General features: G+C 39.6%; 10 protein-coding genes across 10 annotated transcripts; 4 read left to right on the forward strand and 6 right to left on the reverse strand.

The window, feature by feature from the left end:
• Positions 1-9,062: 9,062 nt before the first annotated feature.
• On the reverse strand, positions 9,063-9,471 carry LOC147643517 (uncharacterized). The gene is made up of 2 exons (XM_086833116.1): positions 9,460-9,471; positions 9,063-9,323 (listed from the first exon to the last, which is right to left on the reverse strand). The coding sequence occupies exons 1-2, from the start codon at positions 9,469-9,471 to the stop codon at positions 9,063-9,065; spliced, it is 273 nt and encodes a 90-aa protein (XP_086689242.1).
• A 1,243-nt stretch (positions 9,472-10,714) lies between these two features.
• On the reverse strand, positions 10,715-11,445 carry LOC110190700 (uncharacterized). Its single transcript, XM_020961312.2, has 2 exons — positions 11,267-11,445; positions 10,715-11,193 (listed from the first exon to the last, which is right to left on the reverse strand). Exons 1-2 carry the CDS (start codon positions 11,276-11,278, stop codon positions 10,963-10,965), a joined length of 243 nt encoding a protein of 80 aa, XP_020816971.1. The 5' UTR covers positions 11,279-11,445; the 3' UTR covers positions 10,715-10,962.
• Positions 11,446-11,703: 258 nt separating this feature from the next.
• LOC110190742 (uncharacterized) lies at positions 11,704-12,270 on the forward strand. The gene has a single exon (XM_020961365.2). The coding sequence runs from the start codon at positions 11,830-11,832 to the stop codon at positions 12,142-12,144; it is 315 nt and encodes a 104-aa protein (XP_020817024.2). The 5' UTR covers positions 11,704-11,829; the 3' UTR covers positions 12,145-12,270.
• A 1,091-nt stretch (positions 12,271-13,361) lies between these two features.
• Positions 13,362-14,242, reverse strand: LOC110190608 (uncharacterized). Its single transcript, XM_020961201.2, has 2 exons — positions 13,817-14,242; positions 13,362-13,747 (listed from the first exon to the last, which is right to left on the reverse strand). Exons 1-2 carry the CDS (start codon positions 13,826-13,828, stop codon positions 13,445-13,447), a joined length of 315 nt encoding a protein of 104 aa, XP_020816860.1. The 5' UTR covers positions 13,829-14,242; the 3' UTR covers positions 13,362-13,444.
• Positions 14,243-15,205: 963 nt separating this feature from the next.
• LOC110190607 (uncharacterized) lies at positions 15,206-17,330 on the forward strand. The gene has a single exon (XM_020961200.2). The coding sequence runs from the start codon at positions 15,238-15,240 to the stop codon at positions 16,990-16,992; it is 1,755 nt and encodes a 584-aa protein (XP_020816859.2). The 5' UTR covers positions 15,206-15,237; the 3' UTR covers positions 16,993-17,330.
• Positions 17,331-17,819: 489 nt separating this feature from the next.
• Positions 17,820-18,199, reverse strand: LOC110190609 (uncharacterized). Its single transcript, XM_020961202.2, has one exon. It carries the CDS (start codon positions 18,197-18,199, stop codon positions 17,909-17,911), a length of 291 nt encoding a protein of 96 aa, XP_020816861.1. The 3' UTR covers positions 17,820-17,908.
• A 413-nt stretch (positions 18,200-18,612) lies between these two features.
• On the forward strand, positions 18,613-18,972 carry LOC110190753 (uncharacterized). Its single transcript, XM_020961376.2, has one exon. It carries the CDS (start codon positions 18,613-18,615, stop codon positions 18,886-18,888), a length of 276 nt encoding a protein of 91 aa, XP_020817035.1. The 3' UTR covers positions 18,889-18,972.
• A 1,224-nt stretch (positions 18,973-20,196) lies between these two features.
• Positions 20,197-20,766, reverse strand: LOC110190741 (uncharacterized). Its single transcript, XM_020961363.2, is given in 3 exon segments — positions 20,197-20,227; positions 20,229-20,640; positions 20,745-20,766. Coding segments are annotated over 3 exon segments (465 nt in total).
• Positions 20,767-20,869: 103 nt separating this feature from the next.
• LOC110190740 (uncharacterized) lies at positions 20,870-21,346 on the reverse strand. Its single transcript, XM_020961362.2, has 2 exons — positions 21,272-21,346; positions 20,870-21,204 (listed from the first exon to the last, which is right to left on the reverse strand). The coding sequence occupies exons 1-2, from the start codon at positions 21,281-21,283 to the stop codon at positions 20,986-20,988; spliced, it is 231 nt and encodes a 76-aa protein (XP_020817021.1). The 5' UTR covers positions 21,284-21,346; the 3' UTR covers positions 20,870-20,985.
• Positions 21,347-22,538: 1,192 nt separating this feature from the next.
• LOC110190769 (uncharacterized) lies at positions 22,539-22,941 on the forward strand. Its single transcript, XM_020961399.2, has 2 exons — positions 22,539-22,547; positions 22,613-22,941. Exons 1-2 carry the CDS (start codon positions 22,539-22,541, stop codon positions 22,862-22,864), a joined length of 261 nt encoding a protein of 86 aa, XP_020817058.1. The 3' UTR covers positions 22,865-22,941.
• The last annotated feature ends 627 nt before the right edge of the window (positions 22,942-23,568 follow it).

Consider the following 23,568-nt stretch of genomic DNA (forward strand, 5'->3'; position numbering starts at 1 on the left):
TAAAATTAATGCAATTTCGGCTTAGTTATGATGTCCGAAAAACTTGGATTTTTCGGAAAAATTGTCTGTTTTTATACCTTTTTTGTTGGGTATAACTAAAGTCAGAAGCTTGTAACTCTGCGAAGGAATCATTTCCGACCCTACAAACCATATATATTCTTGATCAGCATCAACAGCCCAGTGGTTCTAGCCATGTCCGGTCAAAAAATAAATTTTTGAAATATTTTCGAAAACTGAAAATTTTATAAGGGGTTACATCATTAAAATTGTCAAAATTTGACAAAGAATTGAATTTTTTAAATTTGAAAACTGAGTATGCAGATTTGTTAATTTATTAAAGATTAGCATAGAACAGCTTTCCGAATTAAAATAAATGATTTTTTGGCTTAGTTATGAGTTTTAGAAACTGTGATTTGTGGGGAAAAATGGTCTGTTTTTATACCTTTCTGCTGGGTTTTATAATTTTAGTCAAAAACTGACAACAGCATCAACAAACGCAGTATGCAGATATGTTAATGCAATAATAACTAGCTCAGAAAAGCTTTCCGAATTAAAATTAAGGCAATTTCGGCTTAGTTATGATGTACGAAAAACTTTGATTTTTCGGAAAAATTGTCTGTTTTTATACCTTTTTTGTTGGGTATAACTAAAGTCAGAAGCTTGTAACTCTGCGAAGGAATCATTTCCGACCCTACAAACCATATATATTCTTGATCAGCATCAACAGCCCAGTGGTTCTAGCCATGTCCGGTCAAAAAATAAATTTTTGAAATATTTTCGAAAACTGAAAATTTTATAAGGGGTTACATCATTAAAATTGTAAAAATTTGACAAAGAATTGAATTTTTTAAATTTGAAAACTGAGTATGCAGATTTGTTAATTTATTAAAGATTAGCATAGAACAGCTTTCCGAATTAAAATAAATGATTTTTTGGCTTAGTTATGAGTTTTAGAAACTGTGATTTGTGGGGAAAAATGGTCTGTTTTTATACCTTTCTGCTGGGTTTTATAATTTTAGTCAAAAACTGACAACAGCATCAACAAACGCAGTATGCAGATATGTTAATGCAATAATAACTAGCTCAGAAAAGCTTTCCGAATTAAAATTAAGGCAATTTCGGCTTAGTTATGATGTACGAAAAACTTTGATTTTTCGGAAAAATTGTCTGTTTTTATACCTTTTTTGTTGGGTATAACTAAAGTCAGAAGCTTGTAACTCTGCGAAGGAATCATTTCCGACCCTACAAACCATATATATTCTTGATCAGCATCAACAGCCCAGTCGTTCTAGCCATGTCCGGTCAAAAAATAAATTTTTGAAATATTTTCGAAAACTGAGAATTTTATAAGGGGTTACATCATTAAAATTGTCAAAATTTGACAAAGAATTGAATTTTTTAAATTTGAAAACTGAGTATGCAGATTTGTTAATTTATTAAAGATTAGCTTAGAACAGCTTTCCGAATTAAAATTAATGATTTTTTGGCTTAGTTATGAGTTTTAGAAACTGTGATTTGTGGGGAAAAATGGTCTGTTTTTATACCTTTTTGCTGGGTTTTATAATTTTAGTCAAAAACTGACAACAGCATCAACAAACGCAGTATGCAGATATGTTAATGCAATAATAACTAGCTCAGAAAGGCTTTCCGAAGTAAAATTAATGCAATTTCGGCTTAGTTATGATGTCCGAAAAACTTGGATTTTTCGAAAAAATTGTCTGTTTTTATACCTTTTTTGTTGGGTATAACTAAAGTCAGAAGCTTGCAACTCTGCGAAGGAATCATTTCCGACCCTACAAACCATATAAATTCTTGATCAGCATCAACAGCCCAGTCGTTCTAGCCATGTCCGGTCAAAAAATAAATTTTTGAAATATTTTCGAAAACTGAGAATTTTATAAGGGGTTACATCATTAAAATTGTCAAAATTTGACAAAGAATTGAATTTTTTAAATTTGAAAACTGAGTATTCAGATTTGTTAATTTATTAAAGATTAGCATAGAACAACTTTCCGAATTAAAATAAATGATTTTTTGGCTTAGTTATGAGTTTTAGAAACTGTGATTTGTGGGGAAAAATGGTCTGTTTTTATACCTTTTTGCTGGGTTTTATAATTTTAGTCAAAAACTGACAACAGCATCAACAAACGCAGTATGCAGATATGTTAATGCAATAATAACTAGCTCAGAAAAGCTTTCCGAATTAAAATTAATGCAATTTCGGCTTAGTTATGATGTCCGAAAAACTTTGATTTTTCGGAAAAATTGTCTGTTTTTATACCTTTTTTGTTGGGTATACTAAAGTCAGAAGCTTGCAACTCTGCGAAGGAATCATTTCCGACCCTACAAACCATATAAATTCTTGATCAGCATCAACAGCCCAGTCGTTCTAGCCATGTCCGGTCAAAAAATACATTTTTGAAATATTTTCGAAAACTGAGAATTTTATAAGGGGTTACATCATTAAAATTGTAAAAATTTGACAAAGAATTGAATTTTTTAAATTTGAAAACTGAGTATGCAGATTTGTTAATTTATTAAAGATTAGCATAGAACAGCTTTCCGAATTAAAATTAATGATTTTTTGGCTTAGTTATAAGTTTTAGAAACTGTGATTTGTGGGGAAAAATGGTCTGTTTTTATACCTTTTTGCTGGGTTTTATAATTTTAGTCAAAAACTGACAACAGCATCAACAAACGCAGTATGCAGATATGTTAATGCAATAATAACTAGCTCAGAAAAGCTTTCCGAATTAAAATTAAGGCAATTTCGGCTTAGTTATGATGTCCGAAAAACTTTGATTTTTCGGAAAAATTGTCTGTTTTTATACCTTTTTTGTTGGGTATACTAAAGTCAGAAGCTTGCAACTCTGCGAAGGAATCATTTCCGACCCTACAAACCATATAAATTCTTGATCAGCATCAACAGCCCAGTCGTTCTAGCCATGTCCGGTCAAAAAATACATTTTTGAAATATTTTCGAAAACTGAGAATTTTATAAGGGGTTACATCATTAAAATTGTCAAAATTTGACAAAGAATTGAATTTTTTAAATTTGAAAACTGAGTATGCAGATTTGTTAATTTATTAAAGATTAGCATAGAACAGCTTTCCGAATTAAAATTAATGATTTTTTGGCTTAGTTATGAGTTTTAGAAACTGTGATTTGTGGGGAAAAATGGTCTGTTTTTATACCTTTTTGCTGGGTTTTATAATTTTAGTCAAAAACTGACAACAGCATCATGAAACGCAGTATGCAGATATGATAATGCAATAATAACTAGCTCAGAAAGGCTTTCCGAAGTAAAATTAATGCAATTTCGGCTTAGTTATGATGTCCGAAAAACTTGGATTTTTCGAAAAAATTGTCTGTTTTTATACCTTTTTTGTTGGGTATAACTAAAGTCAGAAGCTTGCAACTCTGCGAAGGAATCATTTCCGACCCTACAAACCATATAAATTCTTGATCAGCATCAACAGCCCAGTCGTTCTAGCCATGTCCGGTCAAAAAATAAATTTTTGAAATATTTTCGAAAACTGAGAATTTTATTAAAATTGTCAAAATTTGACAAAGAATTGAATTTTTTAAATTTGAAAACTGAGTATGCAGATTTGTTAATTTATTAAAGATTAGCATAGAACAACTTTCCGAATTAAAATAAATGATTTTTTGGCTTAGTTATGAGTTTTAGAAACTGTGATTTGTGGGGAAAAATGGTCTGTTTTTATACCTTTTTGCTGGGTTTTATAATTTTAGTCAAAAACTGACAACAGCATCAACAAACGCAGTATGCAGATATGTTAATGCAATAATAACTAGCTCAGAAAAGCTTTCCGAATTAAAATTAAGGCAATTTCGGCTTAGTTATGATGTCCGAAAAACTTTGATTTTTCGGAAAAATTGTCTGTTTTTATACCTTTTTTGTTGGGTATACTAAAGTCAGAAGCTTGCAACTCTGCGAAGGAATCATTTCCGACCCTACAAACCATATATATTCTTGATCAGCATCAACAGCCCAGTCGTTCTAGCCATGTCCGGTCAAAAAATAAATTTTTGAAATATTTTCGAAAACTGAAAATTTTATAAGGGGTTACATCATTAAAATTGTCAAAATTTGACAAAGAATTGAATTTTTTAAATTTGAAAACTGAGTATGCAGATTTGTTAATTTATTAAAGATTAGCATAGAACAGCTTTCCGAATTAAAATAAATGATTTTTTGGCTTAGTTATGAGTTTTAGAAACTGTGATTTGTGGGGAAAAATGGTCTGTTTTTATACCTTTTTGCTGGGTTTTATAATTTTAGTCAAAAACTGACAACAGCATCAACAAACGCAGTATGCAGATATGTTAATGCAATAATAACTAGCTCAGAAAAGCTTTCCGAATTAAAATTAAGGCAATTTCGGCTTAGTTATGATGTCCGAAAAACTTTAATTTTTCGGAAAAATTGTCTGTTTTTATACCATTTTTGTTGGGTATACTAAAGTCAGAAGCTTGCAACTCTGCGAAGGAATCATTTCCGACCCTACAAACCATATAAATTCTTGATCAGCATCAACAGCCCAGTCGTTCTAGCCATGTCCGGTCAAAAAATACATTTTTGAAATATTTTCGAAAACTGAGAATTTTATAAGGGGTTACATCATTAAAATTGTAAAAATTTGACAAAGAATTGAATTTTTTAAATTTGAAAACTGAGTATGCAGATTTGTTAATTTATTAAAGATTAGCATAGAACAGCTTTCCGAATTAAAATTAATGATTTTTTGGCTTAGTTATAAGTTTTAGAAACTGTGATTTGTGGGGAAAAATGGTCTGTTTTTATACCTTTTTGCTGGGTTTTATAATTTTAGTCAAAAACTGACAACAGCATCATGAAACGCAGTATGCAGATATGATAATGCAATAATAACTAGCTCAGAAAGGCTTTCCGAATTAAAATTAATGCAATTTCGGCTTAGTTATGATGTACGAAAAACTTTGATTTTTCGAAAAAATTGTCTGTTTTTATACCTTTTTTGTTTGGTATAACTAAAGTCAGAAGCTTGTAACTCTGCGAAGGAATCATTTCCGACCCTACAAACCATATATATTCTTGATCAGCATCAACAGCCCAGTCGTTCTAGCCATGTCCGGTCAAAAAATAAATTTTTGAAATATTTTCGAAAACTGAAAATTTTATAAGGGGTTACATCATTAAAATTGTCAAAATTTGACAAAGAATTGAATTTTTTAAATTTGAAAACTGAGTATGCAGATTTGTTAATTTATTAAAGATTAGCATAGAACAGCTTTCCGAATTAAAATAAATGATTTTTTGGCTTAGTTATGAGTTTTAGAAACTGTGATTTGTGGGGAAAAATGGTCTGTTTTTATACCTTTTTGCTGGGTTTTATAATTTTAGTCAAAAACTGACAACAGCATCAACAAACGCAGTATGCAGATATGTTAATGCAATAATAACTAGCTCAGAAAAGCTTTCCGAATTAAAATTAAGGCAATTTCGGCTTAGTTATGATGTCCGAAAAACTTTGATTTTTCGGAAAAATTGTCTGTTTTTATACCTTTTTTGTTGGGTATACTAAAGTCAGAAGCTTGCAACTCTGCGAAGGAATCATTTCCGACCCTACAAACCATATAAATTCTTGATCAGCATCAACAGCCCAGTCGTTCTAGCCATGTCCGGTCAAAAAATACATTTTTGAAATATTTTCGAAAACTGAGAATTTTATAAGGGGTTACATCAATAAAATTGTCAAAATTTGACAAAAAATTGAATTTTTTAAATTTGAAAACTGAGTATGCAGATTTGTTAATTTATTAAAGATTAGCATAGAACAGCTTTCCGAATTAAAATAAATGATTTTTTGGCTTAGTTATGAGTTTTAGAAACTGTTATTTGTGGGGAAAAATGGTGTGATTTTATACCTTTTTGCTGGGTTTTATAATTTTAGTCAAAAACTAACAACAGCATCAACAAACGCAGTATGCAGATATGTTAATGCAATAATAACTAGCTCAGAAAAGCTTTCCGAATTAAAATTAATGCAATTTCGGCTTAGTTATGATGTCCGAAAAACTTTGATTTTTGGAAAAAATTTTCTGTTTTTATACCTTTTTTGTTGGGTATAAATAAAGTCAGAAGCTTGTAACTCTGCGAAGGAATCATTTCCGACCCTACAAACCATATATATTCTTGATCAGCATCAACAGCCCAGTCGTTCTAGCCATGTCCGGTCAAAAAATAAATTTTTGAAATATTTTCGAAAACTGAGAATTTTATAAGGGGTTACATCATTAAAATTGTCAAAATTTGACAAAGAATTGAATTTTTTAAATTTGAAAACTGAGTATGCAGATTTGTTAATTTATTAAAGATTAGCATAGAACAGCTTTCCGAATTAAAACTAATGATTTTTTGGCTTAGTTATGAGATTTTAAAATAATAATTTTGACAGAAAAATTACCATATCAACTGAAAAATTTTGAATATTTCAGGTATTCTCGAGAGCATAAAATGTTTAAAAAGCTAGTCATAGCCGAAATCATATATATTTCGATTTGTCAATTAAATCTTAATTTATTAATAATAAAATATTGAGACAAAATGGCTTTATATGTTATCAATTTTTCATATTTCCAAAATTTGTTTCCTTTGCCGTTTTTGGCTTGAATGTATATTACCAACCCAGCAACAGTAGTTGCCAAAGGGTTAATGGAAAAGGCATAGGCCTTGTCCAGAAAGACCTGCGGGCAAATGGAAAGGCAGCAATCTAGTGACAATTACTAGGTGACGGAGCAGACAAAAGGGGGGGACAAGGGGACGGAATGCGCAGGGGTCTTTGGCTGTCCATGCGTAACACGAAGGGGATTTGCATACGCATACGCCGTGTGGGCGCTATAGGCCGGCAGGGGACTGGCTAGCCGAAGTTCTCCGCCCGAATTGCGCTTTTGGGCTGTAAATCAAACTTGCCAAGCATTTCAATTAAGAGTCTCCCCAGATCCGGCTCTGCGTAGTATGTAGTATCTACACAGCGCGAAAAATCGCTGGCAATTAATTTCGTGGCACTTGTGCAACACAGCGATTAAATCAAAGTGCAATTTATTGGGCACCCAACTTGAAATCCGATCTTGAGCCAGGTTGTTTTGCTCTTATTGATGTCTCCGCAAATTGATCGTAGCAAGTTCTAATCGCAGGCTCAGTCATTATTATTATTATCGTTTCAATGCTCTCACGCCCGACAGTGTACGACCGTCAATTAGACAAGATTGTTGCCAGTTGCCTGCCAGCGGGGCGTAATTATATATCTGAGCATTATAGGCCTAGAAGTCTTGTCCCTTGTTTGTCCACTAGATGTGCGTATCCAAATTGGACAAAATGGGTGGACTGGGAAGGTGAATGTGTGATACTCTAGATTAGAGACTTTTTATTTACACATTCTACATTTATTTACTGGATTTCATAGGAATATGACACTTCGTTACCTTCCTATAGCTTTAAACCATAGGTTTCCTTGCTAGCAAAACCTTTCCTCAGATATTGGGGAATATACTATATTTCTGTTTTCATTCACTCTGCTTTTTTGTAATTCAGGTTTTGTAGCATTACAGAGATGAAATACATTTTTGAAGTGTATCTTTTTATCATAAGACTTTCATAATGGTAGCATTTTCATATAAATAATTATTTGCAATTTGTTAACCTCATTAAGGAGGATACTATCACCAGAGGCGTTATAAATACATCCTGAAAGATATGAGAATGTAAATTAATTCCAATACGACACATTAATATGCATATTTTTAAAGTCTTCATGCAGTATCCCCAATTGCAGCCTGGGAAATGGATTGCCTTAGTGCATTTTCTAAGGCTTCGGCAATTACAAATTGCCACTTGCCTTATTAATTGAGGCGTGACCATCAACACAAAAGCTTGTGTTAAAATTTTAATTTAATTTTCCGACTGCAGCAGCAGCAACAACGGAAACAAGTAAATTACCTCCAAGACCTGCAGAACGTGCAAACGGATGGGGTTTCTCTTGAGGGCGTGACAAAGGCGTTGAAAACATCGAAGTAAATTTGAAATCAGCAACTCAAAGACTTGAATTAATTTGCAAAATTTTCGTTTAAGCTAAATGTCGTTCTCCTGATTTGATTTTCATACTTCTGGAGGTTGCATGCGGCGCATGAATAATGCCAAAGTTGGCAAAGAGGCGTGGCTTCGTTTGCTTTATTGATTGTTCGTGATTAGCAAAATGCAATTTAAGCGGCGCCTTTTAATTAAGTGCAATATTCGTAGCCACAGCAGCAGTAGAAGTCAGTAGGTAGTTGGTAGTAGATGATGGAGGCAGCCAACGACCTCTAAGCCGTGACACACGCAATTTCCAAGCAAAACAATAAACAATGCCGCTGGCTGGCCATAAAAACTATAGTCCAGGGAATGAGAATGGGTGGGTGGGTGCACTCTCCGAGCAGTAAAAGGGGTATGAACTGCGACGAGGAAAGTGTAAACAACGCTCAAGGATTTCGCTGTGAAACGTGGCAAAGTGTCGATGAACCGGAACAGAGACACCGCCAGATAAAGGTTTAAAATACCCTTTTTTGGGAAGATATTTGTTGTTAAAATGATATAATCTTAAAAGATTTTAGAGAAACTATTTGTAGATTAAATGATAAATAATAATTCTTTTGTCTAGTTGAGAACTATTACTTAATAACTCCTTTGAAAACATTTTAGGAGTTCATATGGCAAGGTAACCCACTGAATTTGATCCTTTCCAGGAAAAACTTATTTTGAATGCATTCCTTTGTGATTTTTCCCATATACCCCCCTCCAACAGGAGTAGCTAAAAACGGAAAGAATGAAGCTCGTTTTGCTTTTCAGTGGGTCAGTGCGTGGGCCTGATGCATTGCGTTTTTATTTGTCCTTGCCTCGGAGCGTGTATCCCCATCTCTGCTCGCATCTGTATCCGTATCCTTATCTTTAGCTGAACCAGAGCCTGAGCCTGGGACACACGTGTCGTTGTCTTGGCAGTATCCCTTCATGCAGCAGAGGTCCTTACTTCTTCAGGACAGCGGCCACGGGGGCAGCAGCATAGACGGCGGGGTAGGCGGCACTGTGGGCCACGCTGTGGGCGGTGTAGCTGCTGGCATAGGGTGCAACATAGGGGGCGTAGGCAGAGGTATAGGCCAGAGGGGCGGCAGCAGCTGGCAACGAGGTATAGGCCAATGGGGTGGAGTAGGCCAAGGGGGCGTTGTAGGCCAACAATTGGGGACTGGCGGCAGCGGCAGCGAACAGAGCGCACAGGACAACGGCGAACTGTAAAAGAATTTTGAAGTTTGTTTAGATTTTAGATCTCAAGAATTAATAAATCATATACATTTTGATTAACTTTAGAAGGATGTATAGCACACATATCCTTTTAATCTATTAAAATAAATTCTCTTCTACTTACGAATTTCATCATTTTGCTTGGGCTGGTTGTATTGTCTTTGAAGCTAGACTTCTGATTGATGTCGATGCTTGGGCTTGTTTCCATTTATATAGTCAAATATCCATTTCATCCTTGACAAAGCTCGCTCCAACTGATAAATTTTCATCACGTTCCATGGCCCGAAATCAGGGCCAACAATTTTCGGCTTCTTTACTGGCATACTTTAAATTGGCGGATCAGTATTTGATATTATCATAGATTGTACGCATTCCTTGTCTGCTTTTATTTTCATTGAATGTATTATTTTTCCTTTGTATTCCTCCCCCACTCGAGCATTTCCGCAAACTGGCGTCAGCAGCTGCCTTCTGCGGATTCAATTATCATAATTTAGCACTAACACTTCCCTCCGGCTCCCGCACACTTGTTGGCCATCGACGTGCGTGTCATTCCAATCCCTACAATCGAACCCATCTTGGCCATCTTCGTCTCCGACTTTGAGCCGGGCTTTTAGCCCCCTCTTCTCCGAGAGCGTTTCAATTGTCAGCCACTCCAACGCGCCGCTTTGCATTCAAATCGAAGATGCAAATAAAAATAGCAGCGGTTTATCCAACGCCGAAGGACGTCACCGGACTGAACCCTTTGGCCAAGGTGAAGGACATCCGGAGCTGGGAAATACATAGTAAACAACGGATCAAGGGCTCGCTGGCAGTTCAATAAACTTGCCAACTATAGTTGACCCTATCCCATAATGGTAAACATGGTCATTGCCATTGCAAAGAACGCAGTTTCCTTTTAGGTTTTTACTAAGGGATTGTTAAAAAATATATGTTGGGTTTAATTAGTTTAATAAAATATTTATATTCTTCATCTAGCCATTTTTAAAATGGAAAAGTTTGAAAGAAATTTTCAACAGTTATAAGTAGGGCAATATATAAATATTTTGGCAGAAACTCTATGTTTCTTCCAAAGGTAAAAAAGGGGATAAGAAATTATAGGAAAGTAGAGCACATTTTTCCCGTATTCAATTTCCAGTATTTAACTAGATTCATTTTGTTGTATTTTCTCAAGGTATCTAAAAAATACTTTGACCTTTCGCTACAATGATCAAACCACTACTGAGGCCTTAATATGTTAGTAATTTATATCGGAAGAAAAGCTAAGCCAGTTATTACTTCTTAGCTTTTAAGCTACTTTGTAAATCTACTTGATATAAAAGTAAAAAGCCTGAAAGTATGTAACCTCTTACAACATTATTTAATAAAAAACTCAAGAAAAGTTTACGTTTAGCGCAAAATGCAGTATTTATTTCAACAATTATGCTCCTATATTCCATTTATATTGCTTTGTGTCCTGTTCCCATGTTTCCACTTTCAGCAGCCGGCAGAGGAGGTGGGGAAAAGTGGAAGTCTGCCGAACTAATACCGGGGATTATAAGGAGGGAAAAGTATCCTTGTTGTAATATTTATATAGGTATATTTCAGGTCCAGTTGAGCAGTCGGGATAATCCATCATATGTCCGGGATCTTAGCGGTAGTAGGCGGCATAGGGATAGGCGGAGTAGGCGGAGTAAGCGGAGGCATAGGGATAGGCGGAGTAAGCGGAGTAGGCGCTGGCCACCGGAGCAGTGTAGGCGGCGGTGTAGGCAGCGGTGTAGGGAGAGGCGGCCACCAGAGGAGCAGAGTACGCCAGTGGAGCGGCAAGCACCGCCGGCTTGGCAGACACGCAGGCCACGATGGCGAAGAGGCACAGGGCGAACTGTAAGTAGAAATTAATATTAATCCAATGATCCGGCAAAGGTCCTCCTCTATGGGTAATCCTGGATCCTTACGTATTTGAACATGTTGCTTTAGGTTGGTTGGTTGTGAACGGTTGGTTCTCAAGTACTAGACTGATATCTCCTAGAGCCTAGGCACCCGGGTATATATAGCAGAATCGGTCGAGAAAATTCCAAGCCAAAAAGAAGACGAAGGTGATGCCAGTTGGGGGGGAAATTAATATGCACAGGCCATGCTCAGATCGGTTCCAAGTCCATTTAAAAGGCAGCCAAGGAGAATCTCCGGCATTATGGCTTTGCACTTTTCGATTTCGTTTTCGTTTGGTATTTTTAAAAGCGTGACGAAAAGCGAAAAACAAATCGATGACGGGGGCCTGTACGGAATAATAAATATATAGCCAAGTATACATCAGATACCAGACTCTTGGTGTGACCCACAAAACTGCCGGGTTTCGGTCACTCAGAAGTCTATAAAGCTGTGTTCTGCCCCTCCGAGCGGATTTATTTCGCTTTTAGAACCTTTAGCAATCAGATCTTATCAGCTCGGCAAACTATGTACAGGAAATTAGTAAGTCTCAAGCGATTCTCCGCGGAGAAGACGATGCACTTGCTCAAAGATGATGAGGCCTCGCCATCGGTGGCCATTTCAGGTGGCGCTTCAACTTCTCCTCCTCCTGCTGATCCACTTGGCCGCAGGGGGTCAGATCCAGGATGCTGCCGAGGAGATCGATGTACCGCCTGCCCACCGAGCTGCTCCGCCACCTGGAGCTGCTGCACCACCGCCGCAGCCACTCGGTCCTCTGGGACCACCGCCTGTAGCCTCTGCTCCGCCGCCCAATTATCCTTTGTTCTACCCAGCTGCGTGGCCGCCATTCGGACGCTTCAGCGCCTCCATTCCCGTCCAGCCACCAGTTGTGGCGATCATTGCCTGAGGGGCCATCGGCCAGTGGAAGGACACTGTTGTTCCTCCTGCTAAATTGTTTTCCCGTTACTGTTAACACTTTTGTTATTGTTTTTCTGTTTTGAATGAAATATATTTTTAGCTACGAGATGCATAATTACGAGAGTTTACTCATGGCTGACGCCACTTTTGAAATGGCCAACACGTGCTTCTCCTACAGAAGATGCTTCTGTCAATATCTATTTTTTAAGGCATCTATCATTTTAGCCATTAGCATATTGCCAATAGATTCAGTGACGCCACTTTCTGGGCATTTACTGAGATGATTTCCGCATTTGTAATCAAAGGAAGAGGGTAAAGGGAGGATTATTATTTCTGTATTCAAAATATAATGAATGAACATTACGAAATTATAGAAAAATTAAAAAAGTATTTGACCGAAAGAATTAAGCTTATAATTTCGAATCCTTTTATAAGTTTTTTTGACTTTAAAATGTTGTATAAAAACTATATACATCTTTCACAATATATATAATTATTTATATAAACTTGTACGGAGATTTTCTCGGTATAAATAAACAAAATGAGCTCCAAAACTACCTTAGAGATTTTTTTATTTATTCCCATACAGGAGTTTGTAAGCTTGTTACTCGGTAAAGGAATCATTTCCGACCCTACAAGCCATATATATTCTTGATCAGCATCAACAGTCCAGTCGTTCTAGCCATGTCCGGTCAAAAAATAAATTTTTGAAATATTTTCGAAAACTGAAAATTTTATAAGGGGTTACATCATTAAAATTGTCAAAATTTGACAAAGAATTGAATTTTTAAATTTGAAAACTAAGTATGCAGATTTGTTAATTTATTAAAGATAAGCATAGAACAGCTTTCCGAATTAAAATAACTGATTTTTGGGCTTAGTTATGAGTTTTAGAAACTGTGATTTGTTTGGAAAAATGGTCTGTTTTTATACCTTTTTGCTGGGTTTTATAATTTTATTATTTTTAGGCAAAAACTGACAACAGCATCAACAAACGCAGTATGCAGATTTGTAAGTGCAATAATAATTAGCACAGAAAAGCTTAGGTATTTTAAAACCAGTTAAGCTTCTTGTTGCAAGATCATTATTCTTTAAGCCTTTCTGACTTGTTTGTTTAATATAAGTCCCGCTTGAACTTGAATTAATCTTTTAAAATATTTAAAATTTCCACATTCCCACTCTTCCCAAATAATAATATTTGCAATCTTTTGTTTATATGGTTTTTAATGCATTTTTAAGTCCGTTTCGAGTCCGTTTCAAATCCGTTACATATATCCTTTTAATCCCTCTTACAAAACCGTGGTGTAAGCAGCGGTGTAAGGGTAGGCGGTGTAAGGATATGCGGAGTAGGCAGCAGCCACAGGAGCGGTGTAAGCAGCGGCAACAGGAGCGGTGTAAGCAGCAGCAACTGGGGCAGTATAGGCAGCAGCCACGGGAGCCACAATTGGAGCAGCAGCCACTCCGTTAAAGTTCCTGGCCACGTACTGGGAGCTGGTGGCAGTGACCACACCGGCGGGAACAGCAGCCAGGACAGCGGGCTTGGGCTCGGCCACAGAGCAGGCCACGAGGGCGCAGAGGACAACGAGGGCGGACTGCAAAGAAAAGACAAACCCTTTAGTCACTCTCCGGAGATCAGGGATTAGAGATCACCGGACACCTACCAGCTTGAACATGTTGACTTAGTTTGATTTGAGCTAGCAAATTGGACTACGATTGTCTACGATCGGACATGCAACTTTTATACCCCGTGAGAGCCACTCGGAGATGCTTGAATTTCTGGGCACACACGGTAATGGCCAATTGGGCGAATGATTCTATATAACATAGCGACCGCCGCCTGCATGGGAATGCAGAGCGGCCTTTGAGCTTCTGTTATTGTTGGCTACGTGCCCGCCGTTCGGGGAGGTCGCTCCGATCCGATCCGATCCAGTCCAGTCCGATCAGAGGCTATCCATTATGCCGGGCACGTATGTTTTGGGGGCCCATAAAAGTTGTCGTAGCGAAGGCTTCATGGCTGTGACCAGTAGCCACCTGGGGCCGCTAATTGCCGGCGAATGATGAGTAACCTCTTGGGCCAAGAGTTGGCCAGAAATCAATGAAACTTCCCCCCGCTTAAATACGGTTGCGATTGCATCGTTTCAGGGTTACGTTTGCCACAAATTTTACGCAATCTGATCCCACGCACGCTTCGCCGAATCTAATCTCTCCGATTGCAGCTGCAACAGGCATTCAAATTGGCCAGAAACGCCCACTGGCCAAAAAGGCGGTTGCAGCAACAGTTACGCACAAAGGTCAACGCACCACATGCAGATATGCGATTTTGAGGGGGCCCAAAGTTATCAGCCATCGTCAGTCAGTCAGTCAGTCGGACTATGTATAGTTGGCAGGCGGCTCAAGCTCAGCTCGGAGAGCCTGCATCATGGTTATGCATTCCGGGTGGAGCAGCAAACCAGACAGATACCAGATTCTAAAAGCGGAACACAAGAGTTGCCATACACTAATACCCTTTATATGATCCTGGGAATGAATAGATGTAGCTTTAATTGGACGGTTTAGTTACCAATTCAAAACAATTGCGAGAATTTTGGTTATCAATTCCAAGCTACTTTTAGAACGTTGATACCTAACTTTATTTTCTGGAAATGGTCGTACAATGTCATAACTTTGTATAGTGTTATAAAGACCACTAAAGAAATCTAATAAAATTAACTGAGGGTCTTAAAATATTATTGATTATTTTATTGCAGCCTAAAAATAATTTTCCGTTTTCAATTTCCCGAATAAATACCCTCTTCCATAAAATCTCAAAACTATAGAACTTTAGAATTCATTTTTCTTGCGAAAAATGTGCAAACTTCAGCTCGATCCCCCGCAAGAGTATAAACAAAACAAAACAAAGTGCAGACCGACAATTTTTATCGCCTGGTTACAGCCTGACGCTGGACTACTGAGGGCTGACAATCTTCGGGAGAGCCAGATAGTTCCAATATGTAAATATATATACACATATGTATATAGGGAATTCATTGATTGGGAGGCTGGCTGGACTACAGTCTGCGGATTCTCGTTGTGACAGTTTACGATGTTAATTGAGGGCGAGCGGTTCGTGAAAATGATGAATAACTCGGATTGCAGGATCCTCGCTGTGATCCTTATCCTGGTGCTTTCGGTATCGGTAATAGAAGGCAGTGGGGGAGATGTACCCCTGCGATGCGACGAGTACGATTCGATGGGATTTATGGACGTGAACGAGGCCTTTTGCACGGTAACAGGATTCACGGTCACGCACAGTCAGAATATTGTGATCAAGAACATTCCGCCGGGAAATATGGTCAAGTTCATGAAATTCTACGAGTCTTCGCTGCTCTACATGCCCTTCCACCTATTCGAAACGTTTCCACATCTCAAGACCCTGGACGTCTCGAATACGAATATATTGGAGCTGACGAGGAATGCCTTCAGTGCGGCCAGCAACCTGACCTATCTGAATCTGGCCTACAACAATCTGACCTCAATTCAGACTTCCGTGTTTATTGGAGCCAATGTCCTGATGCGCCTGGATTTGTCCTACAACGATATCACTTCACTGAGTGTGAATGCCTTTTGTGGGCTGCACACCATCAGTCAGATCTTCCTCACGGGCAACCGGCTCAAGGAGTTGCACACCGACATCTTCAAGGATAACGAGTACCTGGAGAAGGTGTCCTTCGAGGGGAATCTTCTGACCACCATTCAGCCGGAGGTATTCCGCAATATGCGTCGCATCAAGGAGGTGAATCTGTCCAACAACCAGTTGATCTACATCCATCCGGACACCTTTGCGGAGGCTGCCAGCCTGGAGAATCTGGTGCTGTCCTACAACCAGCTAAGGAATTTCCAGCTCACCGAGAAGAACATCGTGCACCAGCTGCACTTGGATAACAATCACTTGACCAATCTAACCATAAATGCCACACGATTCGTCCGGGCCAGTCACAATAACATATCGGAGCTTATCCTGCACCAGAGTTTGCACATCGAGACACTCGACTTGAGTGCCAATCGGCTGACCAGTATCTCGAATATAACAAACATCACCTACATGCTCTATCTGGATGTCTCGGACAATCCCATCGGACCCCTGAATATCTCAACTTTCGCACAGCTCAAGCGACTCAGGGGACTGAATCTCCGGGGCACTGGCATCCGGGAGCTCAAGTTTGGAATGTTCTCAAAGCAAAAGTATTTGGAGGAGCTGGATTTGTCGTTCAACAACCTGACCACCCTCAACCTGGATATGTTTGTGCCGTATTTGACGAATCTCAAGAAGTTCCTAGTGGATGGCAATGAACTGACGGAGCTGCAGGGCAATCGCTCCTTCTCGGACACCTTTCCCCAGCTCCAGAAATTGGGGGTTTCTCGGAACCGCTTCAATTGCTCCTACCTGCATCACCTGCTCATCCCGCCATCACTGCCCGAGTCTGTGGTGCTGAACATTGAGCCGGACAACAATCTGGAAGAGACGCCGCACATCCGTGATGTCTCCTGCATCAGTCGGTCCCAGGAGTCCCTCAATGCCACCTTCTCCGCCGAGGAATCTGCTCTGGAGTCACACATACAGAGGCTGTCCAAGCAGCTGGAAATAGTCGGATCCCATTCGAGGAATCTCGAACTGCACCTGGCCTTCATGCAGGTTTTTGCCTACGTTCTGGGTGGAATTGTCCTAGTGGCGGCGGTGACTCTGATAACATTACGATATCTTAAAAATCAGCGATCGGGAAGATATGATCGGAGCAGCATCGTCTTCCACTCGAACGCCACCATGGATGCTACCATGACCTTGGACAGTGATCAGTGATTAATCGGTTATTCGGAATTAGACTAGAATTGCTTTTACAAATGTAACAAATTAAAACTGAGTTTAAAAACATTATAAATGGGTACAAATGCATACATTATTGCCATTTGTTTACTTATCTAGTAACTTTGTTTTGAAATGCTCAGAAGTCTGAAAGAAAATAATACAATATTAAATATAAAAATTCATTTTTTTAATGGTAACAAAGTTTAATAATATGTTAATAGATTTAAAACAAATAGGCATAGTCTCTGCAAACAATGATCTGTTAATAAAATGCATGTACGTTTAAATATTGAAAAATAAAGACATTTCAATAAAAAGAAAACAATATAAAACCCGGAAAAATGATAAAGGGAAGAGAGTGATTTATTTGCAGTACAGTTTATCTGAAGTGACGTTGACTTTTATGTCCAGAGATCGTACTTCCTGTATGCCACTGGGCTTTGATAATTTAGAGATGTAAGACCTTGAATAATATCCAAACAAATCGACAAAGTAAACATTAATAACGGTCATATTAGTCAGAAAGATATACATGTTTATTCCCTCGCTGGGTATTATAATTACATTCAGAAGCTTGTAACGATGTGAAGAAATGATTTCCGACCCTATAAGCCATATATATTTATTTTATGTTTTTTAAACATAATAGAATACGGCAAATGTATAACGCTTTATACATCTCTAAGCAAAAACTAATTCAAGTTATTGCAATTCAAACCTTGTATAACTTACAATAGATTTCCCTATTAATAAACTAAAATTCCTTGGTGTAAGCTACCTATAATTTCTTATTTAAAAAAAAAAAGATAAACAACGTTAAATTTGTATTCGTTCTATATTTCATTTATTTTTTCTTAATTCCAGCTTGTTATCGTTCCATTGAATCCAGTCCGGGGAGCTCTGATCCAACCTACTTCCTCAGCAGCAGAGGGGCGGTGTAGGGAGCAGCTGCCACATAGGGAGATGCCACATACGGGGAAGCCACGTAGGGAGACGCCACATAGGGAGAGGCAGCCACATACGGGGAAGCTGCTGCCACATAGGGAGCCGCGAAGTTGCCGTGATACTCCCGGCTGTAGACAGCAGCCGCCGGAGCAGCAGCCACCAGAGGAGCGGAGTAGGCCAGAGGAGCCACGATTCCGGGCTTGGCAGCCACGCAGGCGAACAGAGCGAACAGGGCAACGGCGACGAACTTGAACATCTTGGAGGCGGATTTGGTGGCTTTGGTTTGCTGGCTGACAAAACGAAACTGATGACAAGTGGTGGATGAACACGAGCCTTTATACCCGAACGACCACCCACATTTGGCCCTGGGCACTATTCCCCTTAGTGCTTATAATTTAAAGCCAAGCTTTTAATTAGCCAAAAATATAAGTACAAGTACGCGTACACGAGTCTTTATACCTAAATGCGTTCGCTGAAGTCTTGAGCTCTACGTGACTGGCCTAACCAAAGAAAAATCATTTACTTTTCGGCCGGAGACCTTGCAAGGTCGCCCCGCTTGGCCCGCTCAATTTGTGACTATAAAAGCCTGGCGCTTTGGCTGTTTCAGACATCAGTTGCATTTGTTCAATCCGACAAGTACTACCCAAAAACCAAACCAATCCTTTCAAGATGTTCAAGTTCGTCGTCGCCGTCATCTTCGCTCTGTTTGCCTGCTCTGCTGCCAAGCCCGGAATTGTGGCTCCTCTGGCCTACTCCTCGCCCTACGTGGCCTCCCCGTATGTGGCCTCTCCTTACGTAGCCTCTCCGTACGTGGCCTCCCCCTATGTGGCAGCTGCTCCGTACACCGCCGCCTACACTGCCGGATACGCTGCTCCCTATGCCGCCGCCTACACTGCCCCGTATGCTGCCGCCGCCTACACCGCCCCCCTGCTGCTGAAGAAGTAGATGCCGAGGAAGGTGATCACCGGAGCAGGAGCAATATGGATTGACACTCGCAACTAAATTGAAATAAACTCGCAAACAAACGAACACATTTGTCTTTAAATCCAGGGAAACAAACAAAACGAAATCGTTTTAGTCTAGAGCTTCGACTAAGGTATACCGTGTACTTAAGTAAGTAGAAGGTATTACTTAGGTGAGGTTATTTTAGGGCCTGTAAAACCAAGACTAGGTTTACATAAAGCTGTGCACAGTTCGTGGCCGCCTTATGGGTGTAAAATATCTCCTTTAAATAAATTAATATTACATAATAATAAAAGGAATTATATATTAGGCCATTAATGTCAATTACATCCAGATTTTCATATACATTTTCACAGAAACAATATACCCTTCCTTGCTAAAAATACGTTCTATAAATAGTAAGTTTTGCTGATAGAAACGACGAGGAACTTTATTACATTTATTCATCAAGCATTCCAGGAATTCGAAGAAGCAAAAATTAACTGCAACTTGTGACTTTTTGGGTTTTCTTTTTTACAAAAATAAAAGAAAATTGCAGATTTTATTAGCAGTTTTTGAATAAATTACTTTGAACTTTAATTTTGGCATTAAGCTAACTTTTAAAGCTATTTTTTTAGCATTTGTCAACCGGGTTTTGCATAAAAACTTTGACATTTATATAATTATAAGATTAAAGAAGTTGGGAAAATACAAAAAAAGTTTCCAAGACTTTAAGATTACTAAATAATTTACTTAAATTATAACTGGTTTTAATAGGGGTTTTCAAAAGCAAGCATTCCCAAATAAAAGTATTAAGAAATATATAAGTATTTATAATTATATAATGATTCAATGATTAATATTTAAAATTTAAATCTTTATTTATTTCTCTAAACATATTAAACAAAACTCATTATTAGGTTCGTAAGTATTATATTTATATTTAACACCATCCCACTCACAATTATGGCAGAGGCATAATAACCTGTTGGATCGTGAGGGTGGCAGGTATAGTGTCCCGTCTCATTACAATTAAGGATAATTGTCCTTGACTCGTCCACATGTTGCCGGGCGTGCTGGCGAGCTATCGGATGCGGACACAACAGCACAGCGTTTAGACAATGCAACGTGCGGCGTGTGTAAAATTAGAAACGGGAGCGTATACGTAATCTGTGGCAAATCAAAAACAGAACCGGAACAGGAGCGTTTAGCATTTATTTGGCATTATATAAAGGCCCTGCTTAAATGCAAATTACAAACTCATGTGTCAGCCCAGAAGTATGTAACCTTTTCAGTTGTTGGTCGAGTGTGTTAACCCTTAGGCCAGCCATTGTGGTCGCTCGCCCAGACTGCGACTTATGGCGATGCTGTTGGTCACCTGAAAGTTGACTGACCAGCCCAGAAAGAGCGAAATGTTACCGAAGGGGTCAAGCACCACCTTGTGTTTCACGGGTTTCTGACTCTGGTTCTGGCTTTGACCCTGCTTCTTGTGGTTCTTTTTGGTGAGAGCACTGTACAGTGAGTTCGGCGGATCCTGCACGAATTTCTGGACACCAATGGCGAGTTTATGTAGGTCACTAAGGAAATCGTTGGGCGAATATAACTTGGCGTGGTCATCGATAAATGCAAGAGATTCCATGGATTGCGGGTCAAGTTGGTTTTGGTAAAGGACTTCCTCCTGAGAGTCCACTGTCCTGCCAACTCCTGTCGCCAGGATAACGTACACAGGCTGGCTTAGGCTCAGCTCAATTAAACCTAAACAGATTACAAAAAGCTGTTGAAGTATTTAGATATGAAATTATAAGATATTATTTTATTTTATAGGTTATTTATTAGCATATTTTCCCCAGTGTACTTACAGAGAACATATCCTAGGCCCATCTGAACAAAGACTAAACCAAGGCCAGACAACAACAGCGGCTTAAATAGCACTCAAGATGGAGTCCCCAGTCTCCTCAAATACCCTCCATTTATGACACTTGAATTTCAAACCAATTTCAGAACTTTATTTGAGGCATGTCCATCAAAAAGGTGGCTAAACCCGCTAAGGATAGCTCCAGGCGAGGACGCTCTCTTTGTGAGTTGCGGCAGAGTCACCGCTCACCAGCCGTAGCCATGGCCATAGCCATGTCCATGTCCATGTCCATGTCCAATTCCATAGCTGATGGGATGCACAACACTGTGCGAGGTGGTCCAGATGGGCTGGATCACCCTAACCGAGGGCAGGCTGTGGTAGGAGTGGGTCAGGATGGATCCATGCGAGTGCAGGAGGCCGGGAGCGGCACAGCTCAAAGCCAGGCAGAAGGCAAGGAAGACGAACTGTGGGGCGGGATATAATAACTTGGCCACTTAATTAACTCCTGCCAGAGCCACGGGTAATCCTTACCAGCTTGAACATTTTGATTATTTTGAGATGGAGAGAACTTGTGGAACTCGAAACTCGCACTGGAGATGTGATGGCTTTTGGAGTGTGCTGCGAGTTTATATAACAGAGACAAGAAGCCGCAGCAATCGCCAACTGCTGAAACCTTGGACCGATACCCAAAACCTTAGAAGATTTTTCACTGAAATCTAAGCGGACGCCGCCTGATCAGATTTCGCGACTCACTCAGGTGAGTGACTTTGGCTGGTTGGCAAACTCGAACCAAAGACCTGCACCGCAAATGCGACTGTTGATATTGCCAAATACGCACCGCAGTGCTCCAAAAATTGCGGAAACTGCGCAATTTTTCCAGCAATAAACAAATCAACAACCCACAAAAATAGGAAAACATTCAATGCATGGGTACAAGAACAATAAACTTAATTGATTTTGGCGTAGGAGTTTGTTTTCGCTAGCTGGAAGACAAAAGGAAACTTGGCAATTTTTATCGACACCACCCACCACCCACAATCCCTGACCTTGAAAGCCTCTCGACCGGAAGTGCGTCTCAAGTCCGGACGCACTTAATTGTTTATTTTTGGGGCCAAGAGCAAGGCTCCAACCCGAACCAGGACGAATCCAAATCGAAGGAAGTAAACAAACCGACGGCAGAGTTGTGAACATTTGCGCCTTAGACAAGTCGAAGGAGTGGGAAGTAATTACACTTCAGAAAATATTTATTTAATTACGGTTTTTGATCTTAAGTAAATTAGAATGTTTTATGTAAATCAAACAATTGTTAAAATTATGAATTCACTAGTAGATCAAACTCAATTCAATCAATATTACTTGCCGCGTTCTTAAATCAACCAATAAGTAAATGTTTTGTCAAAGTGTATCTAAAACATTGACCAGCAGTGGGAGGAGGCAACCATCCAGAGTTCTTTGTGGCATACTCTATTCTTGATTCTGCGGTAATGCAACATTCACTGTCTTGTCAGCGAACTCACGACAATCCGATTCGCATCTGGATTCTGAGTGGCAGGAACGAGTTCCCCAGAGCAGAGCAATGTGGTTGCACTATGTGCAATTGCAACTGGGCCCATTCAAAGTGAGTTAAGGGCTTCTTTTATTCGCCGCCTGCTGGGCAAATGCCTTTGACCTTGGCCACCAACCAGAGAGCCTTCACCAAAGTGAAGGTCTGAGCCAAGGAGCTATAAAAGCACCATTCGCCCAACAGCGAGTATTCAGTTGAAGAGGTGATCGCCAAGGAATTGGAACGATAATAAAAATGAAGCTGGTAAGAGAAGTCTAAGATTTGCTGTCTAATTAGTATTAAGTAAAGTAAATGTTTCTTCGTTACAGCTCATCTTAGCCTGTTTGCTGGGACTTGCTCTGGGCCATGAGGTGTATACGTACTACACGCCATCCTATGGGTACTACGGGTATCCTACGACCTATGCCAGGACCTCGGCGGTGCTACCTTTGGCCTATTCCCGGCTAATTGCTCCGGCTGCCGAGCAGTCGCATCTTTATCACAGCGTCGAGACCCCGAACTCCTTCCAGCAACAGTATCGCAGTGACTACAAACCCCTGACCTACGAGTACCTCTACTAGATCCATTCTAGAGAGCAACAAACTTCGATTGGAGACCAATTGTAAGCCAGTGAAATTTGAATAAAGTTCGAACTTAACTCATTGTGTGTGCTGATCGGGGCTGTCTGCGAAAACAACTTCCCTACTTCTCCCTGGGTCAGCTGCTGTCTGTTGAACTCGGCCTCCTATTGTTCAGTTATAAAGCCTGAACAATGGGTGCCAATATCGAATAACGCGGCTTGGTTCCCTGCCCTTGTGGCCAGTTATTCACCCGGGCACCTACCTACCTGTTCACACACTCACCTATGGGAGGCCTGTCTAAATTTAAGTGAATCATAGAGTGGCAACAAATCAAGAGCTCGTGCCGTACGTCACTGGGGCAAGGGATGAAGCCATAGGAGCCTGCTCAGTGCTCAGAGTGCAATGTGACCGCAGGGAAAGGCGGCGTGGAAGTCACCTCTTCCTTGGGGTTTCTCCCACAATCTTTGCCCTTTGCTGCGTGGCTACCAGAGCCGGAAAGAGTCCTGGAACGTGACCCCGGGTCTAGTCACATGGCACATCCGCCCCGTGGGACATACGTACGCAAATGCACAGAACGGAACTCAATCGCTAATCGAATCAATTACTTTAATTAATATCAGATACTCTGCGGGAAACAGGTAAGGCTTAGCCACCGCTTAGTCAGGACTTACATGCACTCTGACCTTGGAATTTAATATAATCCG

This window comes from Drosophila serrata, unplaced genomic scaffold (genome assembly GCF_035046125.1).
Source record: "Drosophila serrata isolate PLE 108 unplaced genomic scaffold, ASM3504612v1 contig_272, whole genome shotgun sequence".
In the NCBI taxonomy this organism is placed as follows: domain Eukaryota; kingdom Metazoa; phylum Arthropoda; class Insecta; order Diptera; family Drosophilidae; genus Drosophila; species Drosophila serrata.

Coding starts and splice junctions, on each gene's coding strand:
- LOC110190607 (XM_020961200.2), top strand. CDS start 15,238: ATGTTAATTGAGGGCGAGCGGTTCGTGAAAATGATGAATAACTCGGAT.
- LOC110190609 (XM_020961202.2), bottom strand. CDS start 18,199: ATGTTCAAGTTCGTCGCCGTTGCCCTGTTCGCTCTGTTCGCCTGCGTG.
- LOC110190742 (XM_020961365.2), top strand. CDS start 11,830: ATGATGAGGCCTCGCCATCGGTGGCCATTTCAGGTGGCGCTTCAACTT.
- LOC110190753 (XM_020961376.2), top strand. CDS start 18,613: ATGTTCAAGTTCGTCGTCGCCGTCATCTTCGCTCTGTTTGCCTGCTCT.